Genomic DNA, 23,087 nt, shown 5'->3' with positions numbered 1-23,087 from the left:
GAGTTTGATTGACGTTATATCTGACCAGTAGGAACTCGATTTGAGCGAACCGAAGATTATTCCTGCTCACTGATTGGCTGATATTCTATACCTATCTGCCAGATAGTCAGTTTTTATTTTTTTATTTTATTTAATTTTTTTCAGCCTCTGTTGTTTGGTTCGGAAAACTCTAATAGTTTCTTGTCTTAACAACGTTCCAGATAAACCAGTCGAATAATTTCTGCGTTTGAGAGAAAAAAAAAACCGCATGGAGGCTTAAATCAGCAACTTTACCCCTTATACTTAACATTCCTACTTTTCCATGCACTTTTTTTCATAGAGTATCAAATGAAAAACAATAGGGGAGAAAACACAACAGATCGCCCCTTTAGAAACAGCTGGAGGAAGGGAGGAACGGACTGACGAGAAACAGTGTAATGGAAAAGAAGCGGAAGACCCTTGTACATCAGCTGTAGTATAAAAGTGTGGGTTACATGATCGAAAACAGGAAGCTGGGCACTGTTTGTCATCTTCTGCAGATCTGAGATGTATAGCACTGATTCAACCACCATGGCCTCTGAGCAAGGAGAGCAGATGTAAGTACAGTCTGCACATGAGATAGACTTCTACTTCTACTGTGGTGATATCCAAAACCTCACTTTTATTACATTATCTACTCACTATTATCATTTTAACTTTGTTTCAGAGCAGCTTTTCCTCTCCTCTATTTGTGCAACTGTAGATTTTTAATTAAACCAAGGGAAACTACATCTCGGTTATTTCACGTTGTGTTATTGTCAGAATAAACTGGGCTCTGAAACTGAAACTGATTTTCTTTGCAGATTTAACAGTGGGTTTACAGCTGTGATGAAGAATAAAGGCTATGTTTAATCTTTTGCATACATCCCCAGGTGATGGATACAGAAGTGTATTGCTGCCATGTTGGAAAAATGAAAATTAGATCTGTATTCTTGCTATAAGAAGAAAAAAAAAAAAGTAAAAGTGTGAAAGTCATTCTTAACCCTTTCATGCATAGTGGTCACTACAGTGGACATCTATTCAAAGTTGTTCTCTTATATATTCATGGATTTTATTGTTTTAGTTGTATATCAACCAACACAGGGGATGCTTATGCATCATCCCATACAGTGCAATTCATACCATTACTGTTCTTGGTCAACCTTATCTACAGTAATATATTTGAGTGTAAATCAATTGCTAATAGTTATTAGACTGTAATCAACAGGGTCTTTTTTTTTTTTAACAGCATTTTTTTTTGCTTATCTGAGTAATAACTAGAGATCCAGGAAAGGAAAAGTTTGGGCTTTTTTACATTTAATAATTGTCTTGATTGGAAGCAGCATGATGCAACATTTTTTTCAGATAGATTTTTTTTTTTATTTTTTTTATGGAATGTCCTTTGCAGTGGACAGCATTTTTTTTTTTTTTTTTTTTTAAAAAGCTGTAAAATTCTTGTCCCCTACAGAGGACAAAAATACATTGCTGGGTCTCAGGAGGTTATAGAATGTTAAAATGTGAGAAAAGATTAACAGCATTAAAAAAATTGTATTTCATAGTTTTCACACAGTATGTCAGTAAATGCGTGGTGTCCAGCTGAGTGGACATTTTTGTAACTCCATGAAAAATAGGCTTATAAAAACATTTCAACTGCATTGCTTTTTTCATGCCTAAAGAGGAATAAAAACACTCAAGAAAAAAATATTGACTAAGGTTGCCATAATTCATGCATGAAAGGGTTAAGCAAATAAAGGAATTTAGATCATGCATGTAAATGTGCATAATGAGATACTGTTATTGAAGTTAGTGGATGACACTGTGATTAGTTTGTTCTGGTTCAAGATGTGTTTAAGATGGATGGGGCTGAGCAGAAGAAAGTTTCTACATTTCCAGTTTTGAAAGACTGTTTCCTTAGCGATGGTTAGGGAGACAACCCAGCCAACCCAGCCATGTCCATGTGGGCCCCAGAAGGGTTACAATTGGGCTGCATATAAGGGTCCCATGTGGGTTTGTCTGCAGTTTCCATGGTGACCCTATATGTGTTTGCCCATATCAGAATTAGAATCAAAATCAGAATCAGAATCTCTTTATTGTCATTGTTCCAAGTACAATGAAACGGAGGTAAAGCTCTCAGGTTCAGTGCAAGAATTTACAGACATCAAATATAGAGCTGCAAGCGATTAATCCATTAGGTGCTTGAAGCAAATGTAAAAATTCCCGATTCGATTAATCGACTCCTCCTTGTTGATTGATGGGAAATATTCTATTGCAGTTTTCCTGAATTGAAGCTTCTTTGTACGTCACAATAAGCGTCTGTGTGAAACACAACAGTGGAACCAATGTTTAACAGCAGAGAAATGCAGGACACAAAGCTTTGATTCAGGAGAATTGTGGTTGAATGATTTTTTTGGATCACTTTGAGTCGATTAATCGGTTGCAGCTCTAAACAAATATCAGTAAAACAACAACAAATATCAGTAAAAGGCACAGTTATTTACATTAAAAAGCCAGTTACATGTTCTAAACCATTCATATATGGACCAGTAGAAGGAAAGGAACAGTTAGAATAGTTTTAAAGAAAATCATCAAGCTACATTAAAAATCTGAAATGAATTTGACCTGTAGTTTCATCAGAGAAGATGTTTGGAGAAATTACTAATGAAGATGACAAAGACAAAGACGACACCAGACACAGCGTTTTCACTGTAGCTCATGGATGATCGGCAGTGAATTAAAAACTGAGTAGAATGTCAAATGAACAGATTTTAGTCTCATGCAAAAATAAACCATTTAAAGAACAGTGACGTTGCAGTCATTAACAGCTCCGTCCCCTGTTTATGTTGAGTTTTTCATCCTAAATCCTCAGTATTTTTCCTCCATCAGCACCAACAATCTAACAATCTGTGTTTTGTCAAAGGGTCAAAGTAATCAGTCGACAGAAACAGAAACGAACCCAAAAGTGCAGCTCAGTATGTGAGTGTGTAGAGGTGGAGTCTGAGCTGAGGTCTGCATCTGGAACCAGTTCACTGCACCAACACGGACCATTAAGAATAAGAATGAACTAGAAGCACTCGGAGAGCGCAGACCTCCGCCAAGGCTGATCAGTGGCCCCCCCCGTGGGCCCCCCCACCCCCGATCACCACCGAAATTTAATCATTTCTTCCTTATCCCATTTCCAACAAACCCTGAAAATTTCATCCAAATCTGTCCATAACTTTTTGAGTTATGTTGCACACTAACGGACAGACAAACAAACAAACAAACAAACCCTGGCAAAAACATAACCTCCTTGGCGGAGGTAATAAAAATAATTGCAAACTAGTGATGGGACTTTTGGCTCTTTGAAGGGAGCCGTTTGGTGTTAGAGGTCATGGAGAATATATTTTTGCAGATATTTGTACAGAAATCTGAGGTTGGAGAGAGTGCCAAGTAGAGCTGCACAATACATCGTTTGAGCATCGACATTGCGATGTACATGTGCGCAATAGTCACATCGCAGGTCCTGCAATGGAGGAGGTAAATGAACTCAGTGTGTTCTCATCTAAGTTCAAGGGTACCTGACACACACTGCACGCAACGATCCACCAATCACAAACGTTCTTAATCAGCTTGGAGTGAGTCACTGGTAACAATACTGAAAAATGAGCAACAAACAAGAGAAAATCACCGTAATAGAAGACTTGGTGCCAAAAAGAAAAGCAACGTCAGTTATCTGGAATTATTTCAGCTACAAGAAGGATGAAATTAAAACATGTGTTCTGTGTCGATAGTGTCTTGTACCTGCTGCCACAACAAGAGCAAACACAACTAATTAGTTTGACCATTTACGTCGGCACCACACAGCTATTATATCCTCCTGAGTATTTTTTCATATTGCAATATATATCGCAGGGTTAAAAAAAAATGTCAGTGTCAGTTTTTTTCAATATCGTGCAGCCCTAGTGCCAGGTTATTTTCACATTTTACTTTGGGGAGTGTTATGGTAGAGGTAGAGGAGGTAATCATTTGGTAAAGTTTTGAAAAAAATCATCAGAAGTTCGTCTTTTCATGTGGCTTCGCAGCACAGCAACGCTACAAAGATGTGATAGATCATGAATCATCACTGATTATAGACTTAATAAACTCAGCCTTAACTAACTACTGCAGTAAAATACAAAAATACAACATGTTGGTCACCTCAGTCGTCATATGGATCTAAAACTTTACTTAAGGCTTTGAATGCAGAACTGTGACCGGTGGGTGAGAATTTTCAACAAATTGTTTTGGTACTTTTTCTTGAGTAAAGGATATGCGTAATTTCCACTTTGCCCCTCCAAGCATCTTCCTCTTCTGTAACTGAGCCCATATACCACATTAGGAGTGGCTACCTCCTGTTCCAGTAAAAGGAATCAGATAGTTTTTAAGGAAGAATGAAAAAATGTGATTGAGAAACCAACGTAATAATTGACATATAAGAGTATTTTTGTAAGTAGATCCCTTATTGGATCATAGGAATAAGAGGTTGCATGTTGTCACCTTCCTAAAATTAGTAATTTTTTTTTTTTGACAAAAATGACTTTGCCTAAATCATCAAATACGTTTTAAGTTTTTTGTGTTTCCTGAAAAATCTGAAAAAAATGATGTAGGTAATTATTTTAGGAAAGAGTCGTACCTCAGCCCCCACACTCTCAAGGACAAGAGACCTCCATTCCACATTCTGTGTCTGCACTCATCCATTACATTACAAAACCATTACAAGTTTCACATTAAAATAAACTGGTTTAACTGATTTCTGCTCATAATTGGTGCTGAGGACATAATGGTTTTACAGTTTAATTTAGAGTTCCTAATGCACATCCTACTACCTACTATCTGTGATTTATTAATTCACTTTATCTGAACTTTATTTAACTGACAAAAGTACAAAGAATTTTCAGTGTTTTCATTAACCAAGATAATTGTCTTTTGTAAATGCAAATGAATTTGGTTTTCAGTCCCTGCAATACAAGATGATACAGAAACAAAATAAGACTGAAAATTTAATATAAGGAACACTGTTCATCCAGGGAAGGGACACTGAGATGGTGACATCTTATAAGTACCTGAGTGTTCATCTGAACCATAAACTGGACTGGACTGACAACACCACTGCACTTTACAAAAAGGTCAGGGCAGACTCTCTGAAGACCTTTTCCGATTCTGTTTTGGCGTCTGCCATCTTCTACAGTGTGGTCTGCTGGGGGAGCAGCATCACAGCAGCTGACAGGAAGAGGCTGGACAACCTGATTAAGAAGGCCAGCTCTGTCCTGGGATGCCCTCTGGAACCTGTGGAGGAAGTGGGGAAGAGGAGGTTGAGAGCTAAGTTGTCCTCCATGATGGACAAAGACTTCCACCCCTTCTAACACACACTCACTGCACTAAAGAGCTCCATTAGTGACAGGATGATACACCCAAACTGAGAGAAGGAGAGATACCGCAGGTCTTTCCTTCCTGCAGCTGTCAGGCTCCACAACAAAACTGCTCCGAAAAATTATGTGCAATAAACAGTGCAATAAACCTGTGGCATGATCAGCATGTGCACAACTGTAAATAGTATATATTGCTTTCTTGATTTGTTTCTTGTTTATCTTGATTTTGCACTTCTTTTGCTCTTGTGTGCTTTTGTACTTTGCTGCTGTAAACCTGGAATTTCCCCTTGTGGGACTAATAAAAGCTTATCTTATCTGATCTGTTCTGTTCTGTCAGATTCCGTTTATAGCCATTTAAAAGGTAACAGGTAGAAGGATCGTGGTTGGACATGAGGATGTCTTTAAGGAAGGGGTCATGTTTCAATATTTTGTGCTGAACTATGAGAGAATTGTCAGTCAAAAATAATATTTCTCAGGAACTGAGGTCATCTTCTACAGATTGAGGAAGTCTAATCAAACTGTGTGAAAGCCAAAGGCAGATACCACTATTAAATGTGTGTGTCCCTGAAAAACCATTTTGCTATTGTAATGAATGCTGACGCATGTGCTCTGGAGGACTTTGGAGAAAACACTGTCACTCAACACATTCTGCAACTGCACCCAAAAAGTCAACCTGGAACTGTATTAACCAAACCGGTCTGTGGACTGAGCTCAAGATGAGTTCATGTTTCAACTTGTTTTCTGGTAAAACTAATGCTGAGGTTCAATGAAAATTATAAATACCATCAAGAAAGTTGTCAGCAAAAGGAGCACAGCAGCCTCTGTGAGCTGAGCTTCTAAAAAGCAAGAACGAACAAGAATTAGTGTCCTTGGTTCTCAGAATGTTCAAAAGGAAATGAAATATAACAAAATGGTAAAAATGTCTCTTTGTTTCTTGTGTTTTGTAGAAAAGTGGTTTATTATTACCTCCGCCAAGTGTAACGGTGTAACTGTTTGTCTGTTAGCAAGATAACTCAAAAAGTTATGGATGGATTTTCATGAAATTGTCAGGAAATGTTGATACTGGCACAAGGAACAAATTATTAAATTTTGGTGGTGGTGGTGGTGGGGACTGATCTACCTTGGCAGAGGTCTGCGTTCTCCGAGTGCTTTTCTAGTTTTCCATATGCTCACTTATCGTATGTTTGTTGGTTGGAGAGTATTTGATGTACCTAGATGTGGTCCAATTTAAAATTCCCTACTGGAACAATTTCTTCTCAATCACATTTTGCTCCATGACAGTATTGTTTAGATCACGTACATGGCATAAGTCATTATGTTCTCATTGTGTCTCTAGGGAATCTCCAGGGACCTGTGAGAATGGAATCTCTTTGAATCACTTCATGCATTATTCTCTTATACCAGCTGTAAGTCACCCGTCCACTTCCACTGAAATCCAGATGTATCTCCTCAATTCACAACCTTATCCTAAAGATACTTTCAGTCTGTAAAACACAAGACATCATCTAAGTGTCCTCCCACATCTGAAACAAATCAATAGCCTTCCACTACTTCTTACATTTGCAGTCTTGCAAACATGGTATTATGCCACTAAGTGTGTGTTGGTTTTTTTTGTGATGGTTCCAGGCGCTGATTGTTGGAGTGCTTTCATTCCTCCAGAGAAGACACCAGAAACTGGCCATCGACCACAGACTGCCGTTTCTAAGAGGGCGTTTTGCAGTTGTGGTGTGAGTAAATTGCAGCAACAATAGCTATGTCAGCAGGAGAATCCAACAACTTTTTCATTTAATATTTTTACAGTCAGCTCAAAATATTCTCTGTAAACCCTCCAATTTTAGTTAATTCTCAGAAAAAATATATATTGTATGTGTAAATTCAGATCTGGAGTTCTAATAGATATCATGTTATGTGCATCAGTTACATGGTGCTTTTTTCTTACCTACAGGGGTTGGACAAAAAAAATGGAAACACCTTCACCTCAAGATGATAATGCCCCAATCCATACAGCTAGAATTGTTAAAAAATGGCATGAGGAACATTCTAATGAAGTTGAGCATCTCGTATGGCCGGCACAGTCCCCAGACCTCAACATTATTGAGCATTTATGGTCAGTTTTAGAGATTCAAGTAAGACGTTGATTTCCACCGCCATCGTCTCTAAAAGAGTTGGAGGGTATTCTAACTGAAGAATGGCTTAAAATTCCTTTGGAAACAATTCACAAGTTGTATGGATCAATACCTCGGAGAATTGAGGCTGTAATTGCCGCAAAAGGCGGACCTACACCATATTAAATTATATTTTGTTGATTTTTTAAGGTGTTTCCATTATTTTGTCCAACCCCTGTATACTGGTCTGATGTAGGGAAGTGATCCACTCATATGGCTTTGTTTTGTTCATAACTCAGTGTTATTTTTGTGTCTCAGGCCTTTGGATACTATGGGCTTCAGTGATCGTCTGGCCTTTGGCTTTGCTTACGGTGCTGTGTCTTATAAAATCCTGCTGCTCATCATTGAAGAAAGACTGCCCATCAGTGTCCCCAACTGGGCTAAAGGTACCTTCACAGTGTACCTGCATCATGTGGACTGAAACCTCTACACCAGGCGGTCGTGATGTTCGATACTACGGATTTCTGTTCTGATCCCATACCAAGTAAAATTCAGGCTGGTATCGGTGATACCGGTCTGATACTTTGTAAAAATACACTTAATATCTGGAAAATCTAGGGGAAAAAAAGTGTATTTCAAATCATAACTTCATAAAGAATACAAGACATGAGAGTAATTATAGTTTAATTATTAAGAACTATTATAAAAATGAAAACTTGCGTATTAATTCACATTACATGAACGTGTTAACATGAAACATGAAAATACTGAACATGTGACACTTTAACACAAGCATACAACACTGACAGTTTCCCTCATTCACAAGTTTTTGTTGAGGAACAATAGCACATTTTCCTGTTTTCCCCTTTAGTTTGTTCCATTTTTTGCTCAGAACCTCTCCTGCCTTTGAAAAGACCCTCTCTGCTGGTCCAGAAGTGGCGGTCATTCCCAGGTATCTTAGGGACTGGGAAGGACTGACTGAGAAGCATGACTCAGTACACCCTAACCCAGGCGGAAGAAGAAGTAGTTCCCACCGGTTGCATATCATTTGGACTAATCAAATCAAATTTTATTTATATAGCGCCAAATCATAACAAAAGTTATCTTATGACACCTACATATCGAGTTGGTCGAAACCAGACTCTAAGCCAGGGGGTCCTTGGGGTCGGGACCCCACGTGGGGTCACCTGGAATTCAAATGGGATCGCCTGAAATTTCTAGTAATTGATAAAAATTTACAAAAAAAAAACCCTTATTGATAAAAAAAAATATATGGTGAGTTTAGAGGGACAATCATAATCCATAAAAGACATGACAAACTGTGAAGCTGAAACTGAAGCACTGTGGTACTAGTTATCTTTCAAATGTTCATTGTGGTCAGTTTCAGACGCTGCAGTTCTTTCAGAATTCATAGTTTGAGTTATTGTTTGTTCAGTATTAATTGTCATCTTTGTAAATCCAATCTTAATCTCAATCTCAGTCTAATCTCAACCTGGTTTTTTTGCCTCCATCCATAATAATAGACATTATAGAGACTAAATATCATCTAAAATTAACATTTATTTGCAACATAGTATAGCAAACTATTACATGACCAAAAACAAATTAATTTTAGCAAAAAAATGTCTGGGACCGCCAGAAATTTGTGATGTTAAAATGGGGTCACGAGACAAAAAAGGTTGGGAACCACTGCTCTAAGACAATTTACATAAACCTAACCGAATCCTTAACAGAATCCAACAAGGGGCACTATTGGGACAAGATCCCAATAGTTCAGCTACTTTCCACTGTGTTCCTGATATACATTACCTTAAATGACCGAAGGATCAACAGTATCAATATTTTGATTTGTGAATCAATTCTAGAGTGTAGAGAGCTGGTATCGGACATATTGATATTTCAGTATCGATCCGCACATCACTACCAGACAGATCTCTAAATAGCCATGTTGACTGATGGCAAATTGTAAAATGAGAAACTACACAGATCAGCCATAACATTACAAGGCAAAATGGTATTAATGTTAATTATCTCAGTACAATTGGTCCTGTCAGTGGGTGGAATCTAAAAGGAAACAAGTGAACATTTAGTCCTCTAAGTTGATGTGATAGAAACAGCAAAATGGGCAAGAGTAGGGATCTGAGTAACTCTGACACAGGATAAATTGTGTTGGCCAAATCACTGGGTCAGAGCATCTCCAGATTTTGGTGTTCATTCCCAGTGTAAAGTGGTTAGAAGCTACCAAAAGTATCTAAACAGCAACAACTAGATCCAACCAATCCAGCATCTATGGGAGTATAACATTATTACCACCTGTCTAATATTGTGTAGCTTCCCCTTTTTCCACAAAAACAGCTCTGACCTGAGGCCTAGATAGACTCCACCAGACCTCTGAAGGTGTGCTGTGGTACCTGGACCAAGATGTTAGCAACAGATTCCTGAAGTCCTGGAAGTAGAGACCTACATGGATCAGATTTATTTGTGCAACACCTCCCACAGATAACCAATAGTCCTTAGTTTGGGATGTACTTCCTAAGTCCATTTTTAGTCATTATTAACCACCTCAGACCAGGAACACCCAGCAAGACCTGCAGTTGTGGAGATGTTCTGACCCAGTCATCACTGTTACAATATGGACCTGGTCAAAGTCACTCAGTTCCATATGTTGATCATTTTTCTGCCTCCAACACATCAGCTTCAAGGACTAAATGTTCACCTGCTACCTAATACAGTTGTGGAAAAAATTATGAGACCACACCTCATTTTCTTCAATTTCCTGGTCATTTTAATGCCTGGTAGAACTAAAGGTACATTTGTTTGGACAAATATAATGATAACAACAAAAATAGCTCATAGTAGTTTAATTTCAGAGCTGATATTTAGACATTTTCCATGTTTTCTTGATAATAATCAAAATCACTTCAGTTTTTACATCAATAGCTATGGCATTGTACTGCCAAAAACAGTGCTTTGATTCATTCCATGTTTTCTTTTCTGTCTGTTGTACTCACATGATACACACAGGAGTCAGTACTTGATTACATAACCATTATTTTTGATGACTTTTGATGGTCTAATAATTTTTTCCGTGACTGTATATCCAACCCAGTGAAAGGTACCACTGTAATGAAACATTCCATATTACAACCACTTGTTATGACTGATTGGTTTAAGTCAGTGGTTTCCAACCTTTTTTGGCTCGTGACCCCATTTTAACATCACAAATTTCTGGTGACCCCAGACATTCAAAACAAAGACATTTTTTTGCTAAAATGTATTTGTTTTTGATCATATAATAGTTTGCTATACTATTCTGCAAATAAATGTTAATTTAAGTCTATATAATGTATATTATTATGGACAGAGGCAGAAAAGCCAGGTGTAGATTACTGCACAAAGTGAGAATTTTATTTTCCTTGGTCAGGATATGTACAGTCAGTCCAGCTTGGATTTACAAGGCTGACAATTAATAATGAACAAGAACTCAAACTATGAATTATGAAAGAGCTGCAGCATCTGAAACTGACCACAATGAACATTTGAAAGATAAACAGTACCACAGTGCTTCAGTTTCAGCTTCACAGTTTGTCATGTCTGTTATGGATTGGGATTGTCTCTGTCAACTCACCATATATTTTTTATTAATAAGTTTTTATTTTTATCAATTACTAGAAATTTCAGGTGACCCCATTTGAATTCCAGGCGACCCCAAGGTTGAAAAACACTGGTTTAAGTGCTCCTTCTGCTGTAACGTTGTTGCCTTTGCTCCTCAGCTCTCGCATACCTGATCGGAGCCTTAGAGGTGGGTTTGGCATATTTCCCTTTCTTTGCATGCCTGTCTACACCTGCCAAGATCCCCGGTGCTGTGATGGGAATAATCTACTCAATATGCTGGTAAAAACACAGCCTCACAGTGTGAATCAGCCATTATTATTTAAGCATACGCAAAAAGAAAATAAGGATTTTGATAAACTTATTGTTTGTGTGTTTATTTTAGGATCGTCGTCATTATCTGGGATATATTCACCTGTGAAGAGCATGAGGTGGCTGGATGGTTTATACAGGTGTGGGGTGAACACCAAAAGCTGATTTACGAGTGGCCATGGGTCCTCTCCCACATTGTCCTCTTAGTGCAATTCATCTACATGCTGATCAAAGGTGTCCGGGTGCACCTGCAACTGGAGGAGGAGGTATGATCACTTATTAACCAATCAGAGAGTTAGTTTAGCACTGTATAAAGCTGGATATCAGTGTCCATTTGGAATAACTGAGAATATCAAAATGTAATGTACTGTCTACATAACACCTGTCAAATTCACAAGATTGTCATATTCAGAATAATAATGTAATAATAGTGTGTGTGTGTGTGTGTGTGTGTGTGTGTGTAAACATAGCTATTAATGCATAGCTAGTACATCTGTACAATAAATTAAAAGAAGAAATATTTTACTTATCTGTAGTACAATGAGCAAACATGAGTTTTTGGTTGATTTTCTGAATAATGAGCTCTTTGTTAAGATTAATGTTGTATCTGTTGCCAGGACCCTCAGGAGCTGATGCAACACCACCAGATGCAGCATGTTAAGAGACTGCTGAGGAAAATACCTGAACACAGGTAGAAGATCATTTCAAATAAGCAGTAATGCTGCTTTCAAAGGCTCCTTGAAGAATGAGTGATTTTGACAAATGTATGTGAAGAGCTAAAATCAGGGTTCCTGTGGGGTCTTAACCCATAAAGACCCAAACAGCTGCTGGTGACCTAAACCATCTACTGATCTAAACTGTTTAATACTTGTTGATCCACTAATCCTATCAATACATGTAAATAATTGGTGTAAAATACAGTTTGTCATCTTTTCATGGTCATCAGATATGACCCATTTGGACATTCAGAGGCTCTGTAGTGAACATGGAAACACCGTCATCTTCTACAACATTGATTCACCACTAAAACCCATGGAGTTGGATCAATGACAGTGAATGGACACAGTTGTTTTTATGTTCAGTTATTGATATCTTCACTGAAAAAGTCACTTTGTCTTGAATTTCTCTGTTTCTAATATAATAACCCTTAACTTTAATCTAAGTTTTTGTGAACATCTACATGGTCAATAAATTAAATATGGGAAAACACTTGATTTTCTTTGAAAAAATGCTAAATGTAAAAGATAAATTACAATAAATGGTGATAAATCACTTAAGAAAAGTTAAATATAGAGAAAAAACTCTTTTGGAACTTACGCATAAGTAGCACTTGGCCTTTATGGGTTAAAAAGTCTAAAAGGTCTTGAATTCCTAAATCTGCATTTAGTACCTTAAAAAGTCTTTAAAAAGTATTATACTGAATATGGTAGGTTTTAAGTTATGTTGCCGTAAACTTTGTCACGGTATTGTGTTTAAATGTGTCAGTTAAATGTCCAAGCTGCATAAAATGTAACGTTAGCCTACTCAGTTTCACTCGTTCCAACCCGACAATTTAAACTGAAATTAGGAACCAATTATCGCTAACTTTGCAGCCATCTGTGGCAAATGAAATAATGTTGGGAATCAAGGCAATGGAGTAAATCAGTACATTTTCCTAAATTCTAGGAGACACAAATTTTTCCAGTATGACCATGAAATGGGCGTTAAATTCTGTTCTAAGTAGTCTTAAAAAGGTCTTGAAAAGTCTGAAATTTAACTAGTAGAAACCTGTAGGAACCCTGTAAAATCTAAAACTATTAATTTATTATTATTATTATTATGAAAGGAGGCTTCTCAGCTCTAAGACACAGTGCATAATCCTTGCCATTCTTGTGACACAGATCTGATACTTCAAAAAACTCTCTATGGCCAGCACACGCACCAGCATGATTTAGCGGTAGTTTTGCTGTTTTATTAACATTTTTGTTATTTTAAGCTGTGGTAAAATGGTTCAAATACTTCCATGATCAGAGTATGCCATCTTTCCATCCACTGATGTCCCTCCACTGATGTGATTGAGAGCAGGATCTGTTTTACTGCATGGCATGAAAACAAAAAGAAAAAGAAATGCATATAGAATATGTAAATGTTGTTTGTTTAATGTTCCTTTCTCATTTGCACATATCTAATGAAGCTTGATATGTAATATGAGGTCATTATTTAGCTTCATTTATCTCACATTTGGTGAAAAAGAGAATGACAGACAACATTTATGCTCAAAAACAGTATTACAAAATTTCATTTTAGATATTTTCTACCTTTACCCATTATGTTATTCATATTCCACTACTTTTGAGAATCTAAGACTTTGGCGAACTGTTTCAAGCAACAAATAGTTCACATGAGTGAAGGTGTGTTTCCACAAGAGACTTGAAGGTTTTCTCAAATCTGATCTCAAACTCTCAGCATTTGGGCTGAATTTTTAATTTCTACTGTACTCTAGGAAAAAAATGGCCCCATAATGCTGAGATTGTCCTGAACATTTTGATGTAAAGACTTATTGTGTTGTATTGTAATCTTATTATATTGTATTGTATTGTATTGTATTGCACTGTGTCCTCAGTGGTTTTGATATATTCTGTGTTTGTGTTGCAGCCAGTCCACGACTTGGTTCCAGAGACGACTATACGAATGGGACCCCTACTTTAAGTTCCCTAGCAGGGTCATCGGCACTGCTGTTGTATCCCTTTTCACTTTATATACGGTAATATAAAATAAGTCAGATTTGAGTTTTGTTTTTTTCCACTGAGATTATTTCTTCAAGACCAAACATCACTTCAACTTTTCTGATCATCATTGGTGTTAGAGGTAGACCGATATATTGGCCAGCCGATATACCGACAGGCCGTAAGCTATTGTCATCATGCGGTGGCGGTGTCTGTCGTCTGTTACAAAAATTTCAATCGTCTTCTTCTCCGAAACTACAATTCCGATTGACTTCAAACTTGGTATACAGCTTCTTTATGATGATGTCAACAAAAGTTAGTGAAATTATTTGAATCCGGATCTGATTCTGGATTTGGTGCGACTTTGAAAATGTTCCTCATTAGATAGGAAGTGGATTGGTCCAATAAATCAGTAAATGTCAATGATATCAAGTTGGAATTTGAATTTTTTACAGATCTGATTGGAATATGACCAAAACATGGGCTATTTCTGTAATATAATAAATACACATAACTGGGTGATAATAAATGGCGTCTGGATACATTTCCCAAAGCTTTTAATTTGGCTGGTAAGCTACAGGGCCATTGGTCCTATTTTTTTTTTTCAAAGATAGTGATTTTCAAGATAAAACTGATTTCCTATTTACATTTTTGACTCTTTCTTATTTACAAACAGTAACACTGTATTCAAAATCACAAAATAAAATAATAATAACAACAATAATAATAACAAACAGCTCTAAGATATCCCAACATTCCACAAAATGTTAGGGGAATCCACACCAAACTTTAGACAAAACATCTTCTAAAGCACTAGGTTCCTTATAAACTTTACACATTTACATACATCAATTATAAGTCTTCCACAGTTTAGCTTTTTGATATAAACACTTCCATATTCCTCATTTTCAAGAAAAAAAAAGAAACAAATTCACTAAATACTGTAGATTTCTGGCCTTTCCTTGGCTGTACCATGTCCTCCTGTTGGACCACCTGCTGTGTTTGATCTGTAAATAATTATATGGACATCTAGTTATTTATCTATGTATGAATATATGGATTTATTTATTTCATACTAAAGCCAAATAAAACAGTGTCTTACCTGTGTCCCCGCTGACATTATGGAGCTGAATCTGTTCCGTGTCCACAGTCAGAATCTGAACTCACTCTGTCTAACAGATGCAGACTAGGTGTCCTTTGTCTTGTCCCACCTCTGGTTGTCTGTCTTCTCCTTGAATGTCCACTATAAATGTCTCTTTTCTCTTCCTCCTGTCTGTCATTGTCTCCGTGTTGCTCCGTGCCCCCCCCCGCTCCCCTCTTCCTCATCTGTGTTGGACCTGTGCCTCCATTTTCCCATGTCCGTCTCCCTCACCTTCTATTTCTCCGTTGCTGTCTCTAAAGGTTCTTCTGAAGCTCCATCATACATTTAATTGTCAGAGTCTGTCTCCATAATCATCTTTAAGGCTTTTGAAATTGCGCGCTGTTCCTGCAGAGCTGGTATTTCCCGTATGCGTTGCTATGGGATACCGGTGATTCCAGTTCGAAAACTTTACACCCGGTCCTTCATTTTTCTGGAAAAGCTGCTTAATTGTTTATTTTTGGACTAAGGAAAGTAATTCACATGATCCGCAACAGGTCCAACTACAGTATAACAGTGAAAACACAATTGACAGAAAATCTCATCAATGGCAGGAAAGAGTTAATTGTCTGAGTGTTTTATTTGTATTTTATGTTCAATGTGCTTTTAAAAAAAAAAAAAGTCTGCCTTAAATATCAGCCTCAAAAATTGGCTATAGATATCAGCCATCGGTCAACCAAATTTTTATAAATCAGCATCAGCCTTAGAAAAACCCATATCGGTCGACCTCTAATTGGTGTTTTAAAAGTGGTCTTTTTTGTCTTTCAGTTTGCACTTGCATACTATCGTATCGCTATTTATTGGCTTGAAAAAGGAGAAGCAATGGCGCTACCTAATGGTCGTACAGATCCAAGGGACCCATCTGTACAATTATTCAGTGTTCTGAGACGTGAGTTTTTCTACCAGACTCTTACTGGGTTGCATTTATAGTATGCATGGTTGACCGAAGAATTTATAATCTTTTTGGTTGATGCTGCATGTGTATGACCATTGCTATTCATTCCTGATTCTGAACAATAGCTTAAGAAGAGAAATGTGATCAAATGTAGGAGATCAAAGACAAAGGCCTTATAAATCACAATGTTTGTGTTGTGATTTAGTCTTTGAACCAAAAAATTGCAGCCTCAACACAAAGTGAAGCTCCAGAAACACAACTGGTGGAAAGAAAATACAATTAAGTGTTTTGTTTTTTTTTATTTAAGATGGTGAAGAAAAAAAATTAATTCATTGTCTTTATTTCTTTTTTTTCCTCAGACTCTTGGCTAATTTCTTCACTGTTGGCAAGTTTGAACTTTATTGTCTACACCTTCCATGTGCTGGTATGTTACAGGTGAGAAACTTACAGTCACTGAACAAAAATATAACACCACTATTAGTAATTAAAATTACTTAATGTGGTGCTAAAAAAAAGAAGTTTGATGTTGTATTTTTTTTCACAACTATCTACAACAGGGGAAAATTGCAAAACAGAATGCACTTCAGACTACCGAAACCATTAACAAACAAGTGGTTCCAGGCACAACAAACCCCACCCCTCGCATGTATTGTAGCTTATTTTGGCATCAATCCAGCTGATGTCATCATGTATATGTGTGTGCGGATGTCAGCACATCAGTTGCCTCTATATATGTGACGAGTCTGGAGTGAATTCAAACAAAATTGATGTTTTTATAGATGTGAAATTTTGCCCATTATAAGTAAATGGGAGAGAAAAAAAAGATGTAAAAAATTCATTAAAAATTTTAACTTTGATCTACTTTTCCCAAAATGTATTAACATCTGTTCTTGGTCACTGGCAAACTGTAAACCAAATTTGGTATGAATTCAACCAATAGTTTTGCTGCTATAGATATGTGAAATTTCACCAATTAAAGGTAAATGGGAAAAAAAAAAAAGATTTGAAAAATTAATAAAAATTAGAACTTTGGCCTACTTTTCCCAAAATGTAATCAAATCTATTCTGGGTCACTGGCAATCTATAAACCAAATTTTGTATGAATTCAACAAACAGATATGCTGCTAGAGTGTTAACAAACAAACTGAACCAAAAACAATACCCCCCCCCCCCCCCCCCCCTTTTGGGGAGTGGGGTAATCAACATCACATCTACACAAATTATGTCACTTTCTAAATCAAGTGTGAAAATTACTGTTTACACCCATTTGTATTATAGTATCATCAAGTTTTCTCCTTAAAATGAAAACTCAAACAGTCCGTGTCTTATAATCTACACAGACTGCACCAGCTGATAGTTTACATTATAGATCTGTTACCATAGCGCCTCCAATTTGTGCAATTTTTGTTGTCAATAGCTGAACGAAAGATCTGTTTTGTCCAAACTAGGTCAGAACTGTCAGTTCTCAGCAAACATAGTAACATAACATAATATGTTCATTGTTAAAGTCACCGTTGTAAAAGAGATGCTGCAATTTTAGCACCAAACTCCATTCTTTTACTTAAAAGTGTTGTCTAGAGGGAAAAACATTGGCAATGCTCCTATTTTTTTCATCACTTTTTTTGACTCTGAAATATGTTTCCTATCAGTTCTAATCCTCAGCACCCCTTATTTTTCATCGCCACTGGAGACCAACAGACTCACTACTCCCTCTAGTGCATATATTCATCTCTGCAATACAATACACTGAGAACTTAGTATTCTTAGCACTGCTGATACTTTTGGATTTTTTTGTGTATTTTGATGAAAAAAAATTACGTAGAAATACTGCCAGATAAAGTACATCTACCTGCCTTGTTGATGAGGGTTTATTATTGCCACAGGAAACACTTGAAAAGATTGTGGAGAGGACAGAAGGGCTTTCTTCCTGAGAAGTTTCACAAGCCAAACTCCGCTGTCAGTGTGGTAAGAGACTGTGTTACTGAAACTGAGTAGTAGCAATTGCATGTTTGACGTTGAATATGTTGACATTGACACTGACATGATATACAGTGCTTTAGTTTACACCAAAAGACTTGGATTTTTGCAGGCTTCCATTGCGAGATACTCTGGATGCCAAATAGCCTTTACACTCTGGGGTAAGTCTGAATCTGTTTTCAGGACATGCTAATTTATCTATGAAAGATCAGACTTTTTCTCAAATTACCTGCAGCAGTTTGTTTAAATAAGTCTGTTGGATGGCGGCCATAATCCCAGATATTTAAGTTTTTACCAGTGATACTAAGTGATCCTTAATTAAAAAAGCAGAAAATGCCAAGATGTTAGAATGGTGATGCAGTTTTAAGCTTTTGCCCTGGCAGCATAAAATATGCAGAATGATCAGCATTACTGATGTAGAGATGACAATCTGTGTTTTCTTTTTAGGTTTCCTGATTGTACAGGTTGTTCTAAGCGTGTTATGCCTCATTTTTGCATATTTTCTGGTTATTCCAATAATGGATGGCAAGTTTGGGATGTGTTGGGAAACCTTTGGACCATTAATGTAAGGCTGCATTTAGACATTAAATCATTTTTCTGTGAATATATAGAAGGGTTGGTCAGTTACTTGATTAACTTACTTGCATCTGTGTTTCTCAGTCTGACTTTTCTTGTAGTCTATGGCCTGGTGAAGCTCCAAGAAGTTCTGGTCAAAATTTTTTTCCTTCAGGATAAAATGTCTCCTTCTGACAAACAAAAACCTCTTGCCCTCAACAACAGGTGGGTGTGTTTCACTGCTTTTCAAGAACCACCTGAGGTTCCTGCTTGTAAAAAAGTAGCTTCATTGTGTTGTTGGATAAAAGAAAACGCATAGAAGAATTAAAAAAAAAAAAAAAGGAATATGACATTTTGTCAAATAAAAACAGTGAGTCATTTAAAAGTCAGGTCTGTAGTAATAGCCAGGGGTGAGGTCAACCTGAATAAATTAAAGCTGTTCCTCAAATACAGGAAGAAAACATGGATAAACCTTTGGTGCCTATCATGTCCTGTCCTGCCAGTTTTTTACAATGTACAACACCTGCAAACACCTGCACCTCGAAATAAACCTTAAAAATAAAAGGTTTAATTTAATCTACATAATAGTTATATTTTCAATACTTGGTTGTTTTAAATCTGTCATCTGAAGTGTTCTATTTGATTTCAGTCACTGCAGTTGTGTGTCTTACTTTCAACTTTTCTTACCAGAACTGTCAAATGTAGAAACTTACACGCGTTACAAGGAGATGAGATTTACACAAAAAAAGCTTTATTTGCCCTCAAACACCTAAAGAGTCACCAGTGACCAAAAACATCTACTGATATAAAATGTGATTTTGTTTTGATTTTTAAACCATCAATCCAATTAATACAGTTAAATAACTGAGGTAAGCTTTTCATCTTCATCAGATAGAGACGTTCAGAGGCTCCATAGGCAGCTCCAATGTTATATTTAGCTGGAAAAGTCATTTTTTTCATCCGTTTTCTCTGTTTTGATGTAATGAACTTTGAATATAGTCTGAGATTTTATGAACATTTATGATCATTAACTTAAATCTGTCTGTCTATCTATCTATCTATCTATCTATCTATCTATCTATCTATCTATCTATCTATCTATCTATCTATCTATCTATCTATCTATCTATCTATCTATCTATCTATCCATCCATCCATCCATCCATCCATCCATCCATCCATCCATTTAGACTGAAATTGCTAAACAAATAATTGTAAGTTACTGTGAAAAGTGTTTATGCTCCAATGATAGTGGATCTGATTGAACATTTGGCTCTTGTTTTCCTCCAGGAAGGCGTTCCACTGCTTCAGCTACTTCTTGTTCTTCTATAATGTGATAAATGGGATCACTTACTGCTTCATGAGACTTTTCTCCTCTCTTGTGGTCGGGACGTTCCTGTTGTCCCGACTGGACAGAACCATCATGCTGAGAGGATATGAAAACATGGATAGGGGTAAGTCAAAAATTCAACATACAGTATGTCAAGAAATCAGTCAGTATAAATGCACTCCCACACAACATCTCCTCCAGACATCCCTGTCCAGTTAAACTGGTCTGGCTTCAAGACCCACTATCACCCCTCAAATGACAAGCCATGAACCAAACTGATTAAACTTCTCAAATTTATTCAATGAATAGATGGTGTGTTTTGAACCTCAGTTAATACAGAATATCACAATATGCCACCACAGAGGACAAGGCTCATGATAAACCTAAATGACCAGGAGGTGGTGATGCTGAAGACACAAAATTAGGTACATTTGAACCAAAACTAAAAAGTGCATTCAGTCACTTCTTCAAGCATTAAACACACTGAGGTTTTTGTCTTTAATGTAGGTAAATCCATATCTGATGTAGTTGGTGTCATACCTGAGATATGCCACGAGGGTCGTCTTTCATGCTGTAAAATGGCTGGGATTAATTTGCATTACAGTGTGTTACTGCCACCTACTGTTGGGGAGTGTGAATGGACAGTGCATTACTCCATAAAAAAAAGAAAGCACAGGATTTGTTTCTTAACATTATTTTTTGCCCAGACAAAGGCCTGCGACTCATTAACCTCCTAAGACCCAGCTATGGGTTTTCTGTCCACATTTGTGGACAATAGTTTCACAAATTTATACAAAAAAAAACCAAACTGTCCACCACAAAGGACATTACATAAAAATGTTAAAAACTGCATCTGAACAAACTGTTGCATCATGATGATTCCAATATAGGCACTTATTTAATAAAAAACCAAAAAAGCTTGTACTTTGCTGACATTTCCTGGGCCTTAGGAGGTTAAAAATGGGTTTGCAACCCCTTTGTGTCACGACCCACCAGTTGAGAATCACTGGTGTATAGTGGTTATCTGCCCTCTGGTGGTAAGGACGCAGATTGCAACTGAATATCCCTTCCTCACCACTTCCTTTTCCTTCTTGCTGTTGGCTCAATATAAAAATACTAACAGGTGACCAAACACCATATTCAATTTCTACTAATATACTGTTGCAGGCAGAGTTGGAATAAAATATTCTACCTTTTCCCATACATTGATTGTGATGTGATTTATTCTTGACAGATAAAGTGTAACTGAGACTCAGTATGAAACCATTGTACCAGGTCAAAAGTAATTACTGATGCGTATAAACATGAATAAAAAGACTAATGTGTCTGAAAACACTATTATTCCATTGTTATGAGCAACAGTGTACATGCACAATATGTACACACTCTTCCTTTATAATAGCATAGTGGTTTAGATAGACATTTTAATCCATTTGCAGATATACTTGGTCAGGAGATGGCAGTATTTCACAGCAAGATAATAAGGCAATTTTTAGACAAAAATTTATACCACAAAAAGGAAAAGCATCTACGTATTGATTTAGGCATTTTTTATTATTAATATCACTTCATCACTGTCTACTTAATGAAAAAACACTGACATTGAAGAGTGAAATCACATGTAAACAAGCCAGAAATTATACTTTACTTGTATTTTTTTTGTTTCTATTGTAGTCATGTGTATTATGTTCCTTTTATTGTAATCTGAAAAACAGGGGAAAAAAATAGGGTAATACCAACACTAAATGCATACTAATAACTCTGTATTTTGGAAATTATTCTGTATAAATGTATGTTTTCTTTCTCATACATCCAACAATGTTCCCTCCATTAGGCTACAAAACATGGATTGGGATGATCTTTGCAGACCACTATCATAACAACCCAGCCATGGTGTGCTTTTGTCAGCTGCTGATCTCCAACATAAGGGAGAGACAAACTGGGTCGACTTACTCTGTACTGGACAACACGCCATCTGGTAGGTAGTGTGTGTGTGTGTGTGAGTGCACATGTGTCTGGATGTCTACATTGCTATATATTGCTTCCACCTGTCTATGATCTACAGATTTAATTGAGTTAAATTTTTCCAGATTCCCCAGTGGACAGCCGGGCCAGGCAGCGCTGGGCCTTATTTTACACCTTACTGAGGAACCCTCATCTGATCCCACTCAGAAAGCAGCACCTGTCTGCATCTTCACACTTACCTTTATCACCATCTCCCCAGTCAGATATAGTGGTACGGGCTTGGATCATGGCCTCACAAGCAAAGTCACAGTTGTCACCACAGATATTTACAGCAGCTGACTGTTAAAGACTGTAAATAGGATGTCATTCTGTCATTTCCTCTGATACAGTTTCAGTCAGAAAATCAACCAGTTCCAAAAGTTGCTTCAGCTTCCACTCTTTCTGAATACTTTAGGACTGACATCTGACTGGTTGGATACAGTTTGGATGATATATTGTGTCATTAATTCAGCAGTCAGGGAACACATTCATCTTTTATTTAGTACAAAAATTTGGAGAGCAGCATAATTGATGGCATTCTGCAAAATAAGTTACAGAGCCATAACATTGTGAAGTGGTAATAATATGGTTATTTCATTACAATTGTACTTTTCACTGGGTCGGATATATTAGGAAGCAGGTGAACATTTAGGGCCGGATCTATCAAAGGTTTGCGCGTATTAAAACGTGTGCAAACTCATTCCACGTGCAAAAAAAATGTACAAACTGATTTACTAACAGTGCGCAATAAGGGTTGCGTCTTTCAAAGGTGCAAAATAGCACATCTGCATCCAGTTAGTACGTTTGCCTCAATGAATATGCAACATGGGGCGTTTACACGCAGTTGTGCGTGTTGTGGGAGGAGAAAATGTAAATATATTAATTTAGCACTCGCAAAGTGATTTATCAAACCCGAAAGCAATTTTGCTCATAGAAACTGCATCTATATTTACCACGTCTCAAAAGGAGGTGCAAACGGTTTGGATGCGTAAGTGCGCACACATGGCTGCGGTTAGGAGACAAAGAAATGATGAAACCAGATGCAGAGAACATATTTTTCATCCTCATGT

General features: G+C 37.0%; 1 protein-coding gene across 1 annotated transcript; it reads left to right on the top strand.

The window, feature by feature from the left end:
• Positions 1–188: 188 nt before the first annotated feature.
• Positions 189–22,792, top strand: LOC115427945 (stimulated by retinoic acid gene 6 protein-like). Its single transcript, XM_030146695.1, has 17 exons — positions 189–575; positions 6,721–6,790; positions 7,011–7,111; positions 7,808–7,935; positions 11,263–11,383; positions 11,487–11,679; positions 12,031–12,104; positions 14,048–14,156; positions 16,025–16,145; positions 16,511–16,586; positions 18,035–18,116; positions 18,241–18,289; positions 18,576–18,693; positions 18,789–18,908; positions 19,974–20,137; positions 21,848–21,991; positions 22,104–22,792. The coding sequence occupies exons 1-17, from the start codon at positions 526–528 to the stop codon at positions 22,322–22,324; spliced, it is 1,941 nt and encodes a 646-aa protein (XP_030002555.1). The 5' UTR covers positions 189–525; the 3' UTR covers positions 22,325–22,792.
• Positions 22,793–23,087: the final 295 nt, after the last annotated feature.

This window comes from Sphaeramia orbicularis, chromosome 1, assembly GCF_902148855.1.
Source record: "Sphaeramia orbicularis chromosome 1, fSphaOr1.1, whole genome shotgun sequence".
In the NCBI taxonomy this organism is placed as follows: domain Eukaryota; kingdom Metazoa; phylum Chordata; class Actinopteri; order Kurtiformes; family Apogonidae; genus Sphaeramia; species Sphaeramia orbicularis.
This window is presented reverse-complemented; position numbering and strand designations above follow the sequence as displayed.

Coding starts and splice junctions, on each gene's coding strand:
- LOC115427945 (XM_030146695.1), top strand. CDS start 526: ATGTATAGCACTGATTCAACCACCATGGCCTCTGAGCAAGGAGAGCAG. Junction 14,157..16,024: donor CCCTTTTCACTTTATATACG/GTAATATAAAAT, acceptor TTTGTCTTTCAG/TTTGCACTTGCATACTATCG. Junction 16,587..18,034: donor CATGTGCTGGTATGTTACAG/GTGAGAAACTTA, acceptor TTATTGCCACAG/GAAACACTTGAAAAGATTGT.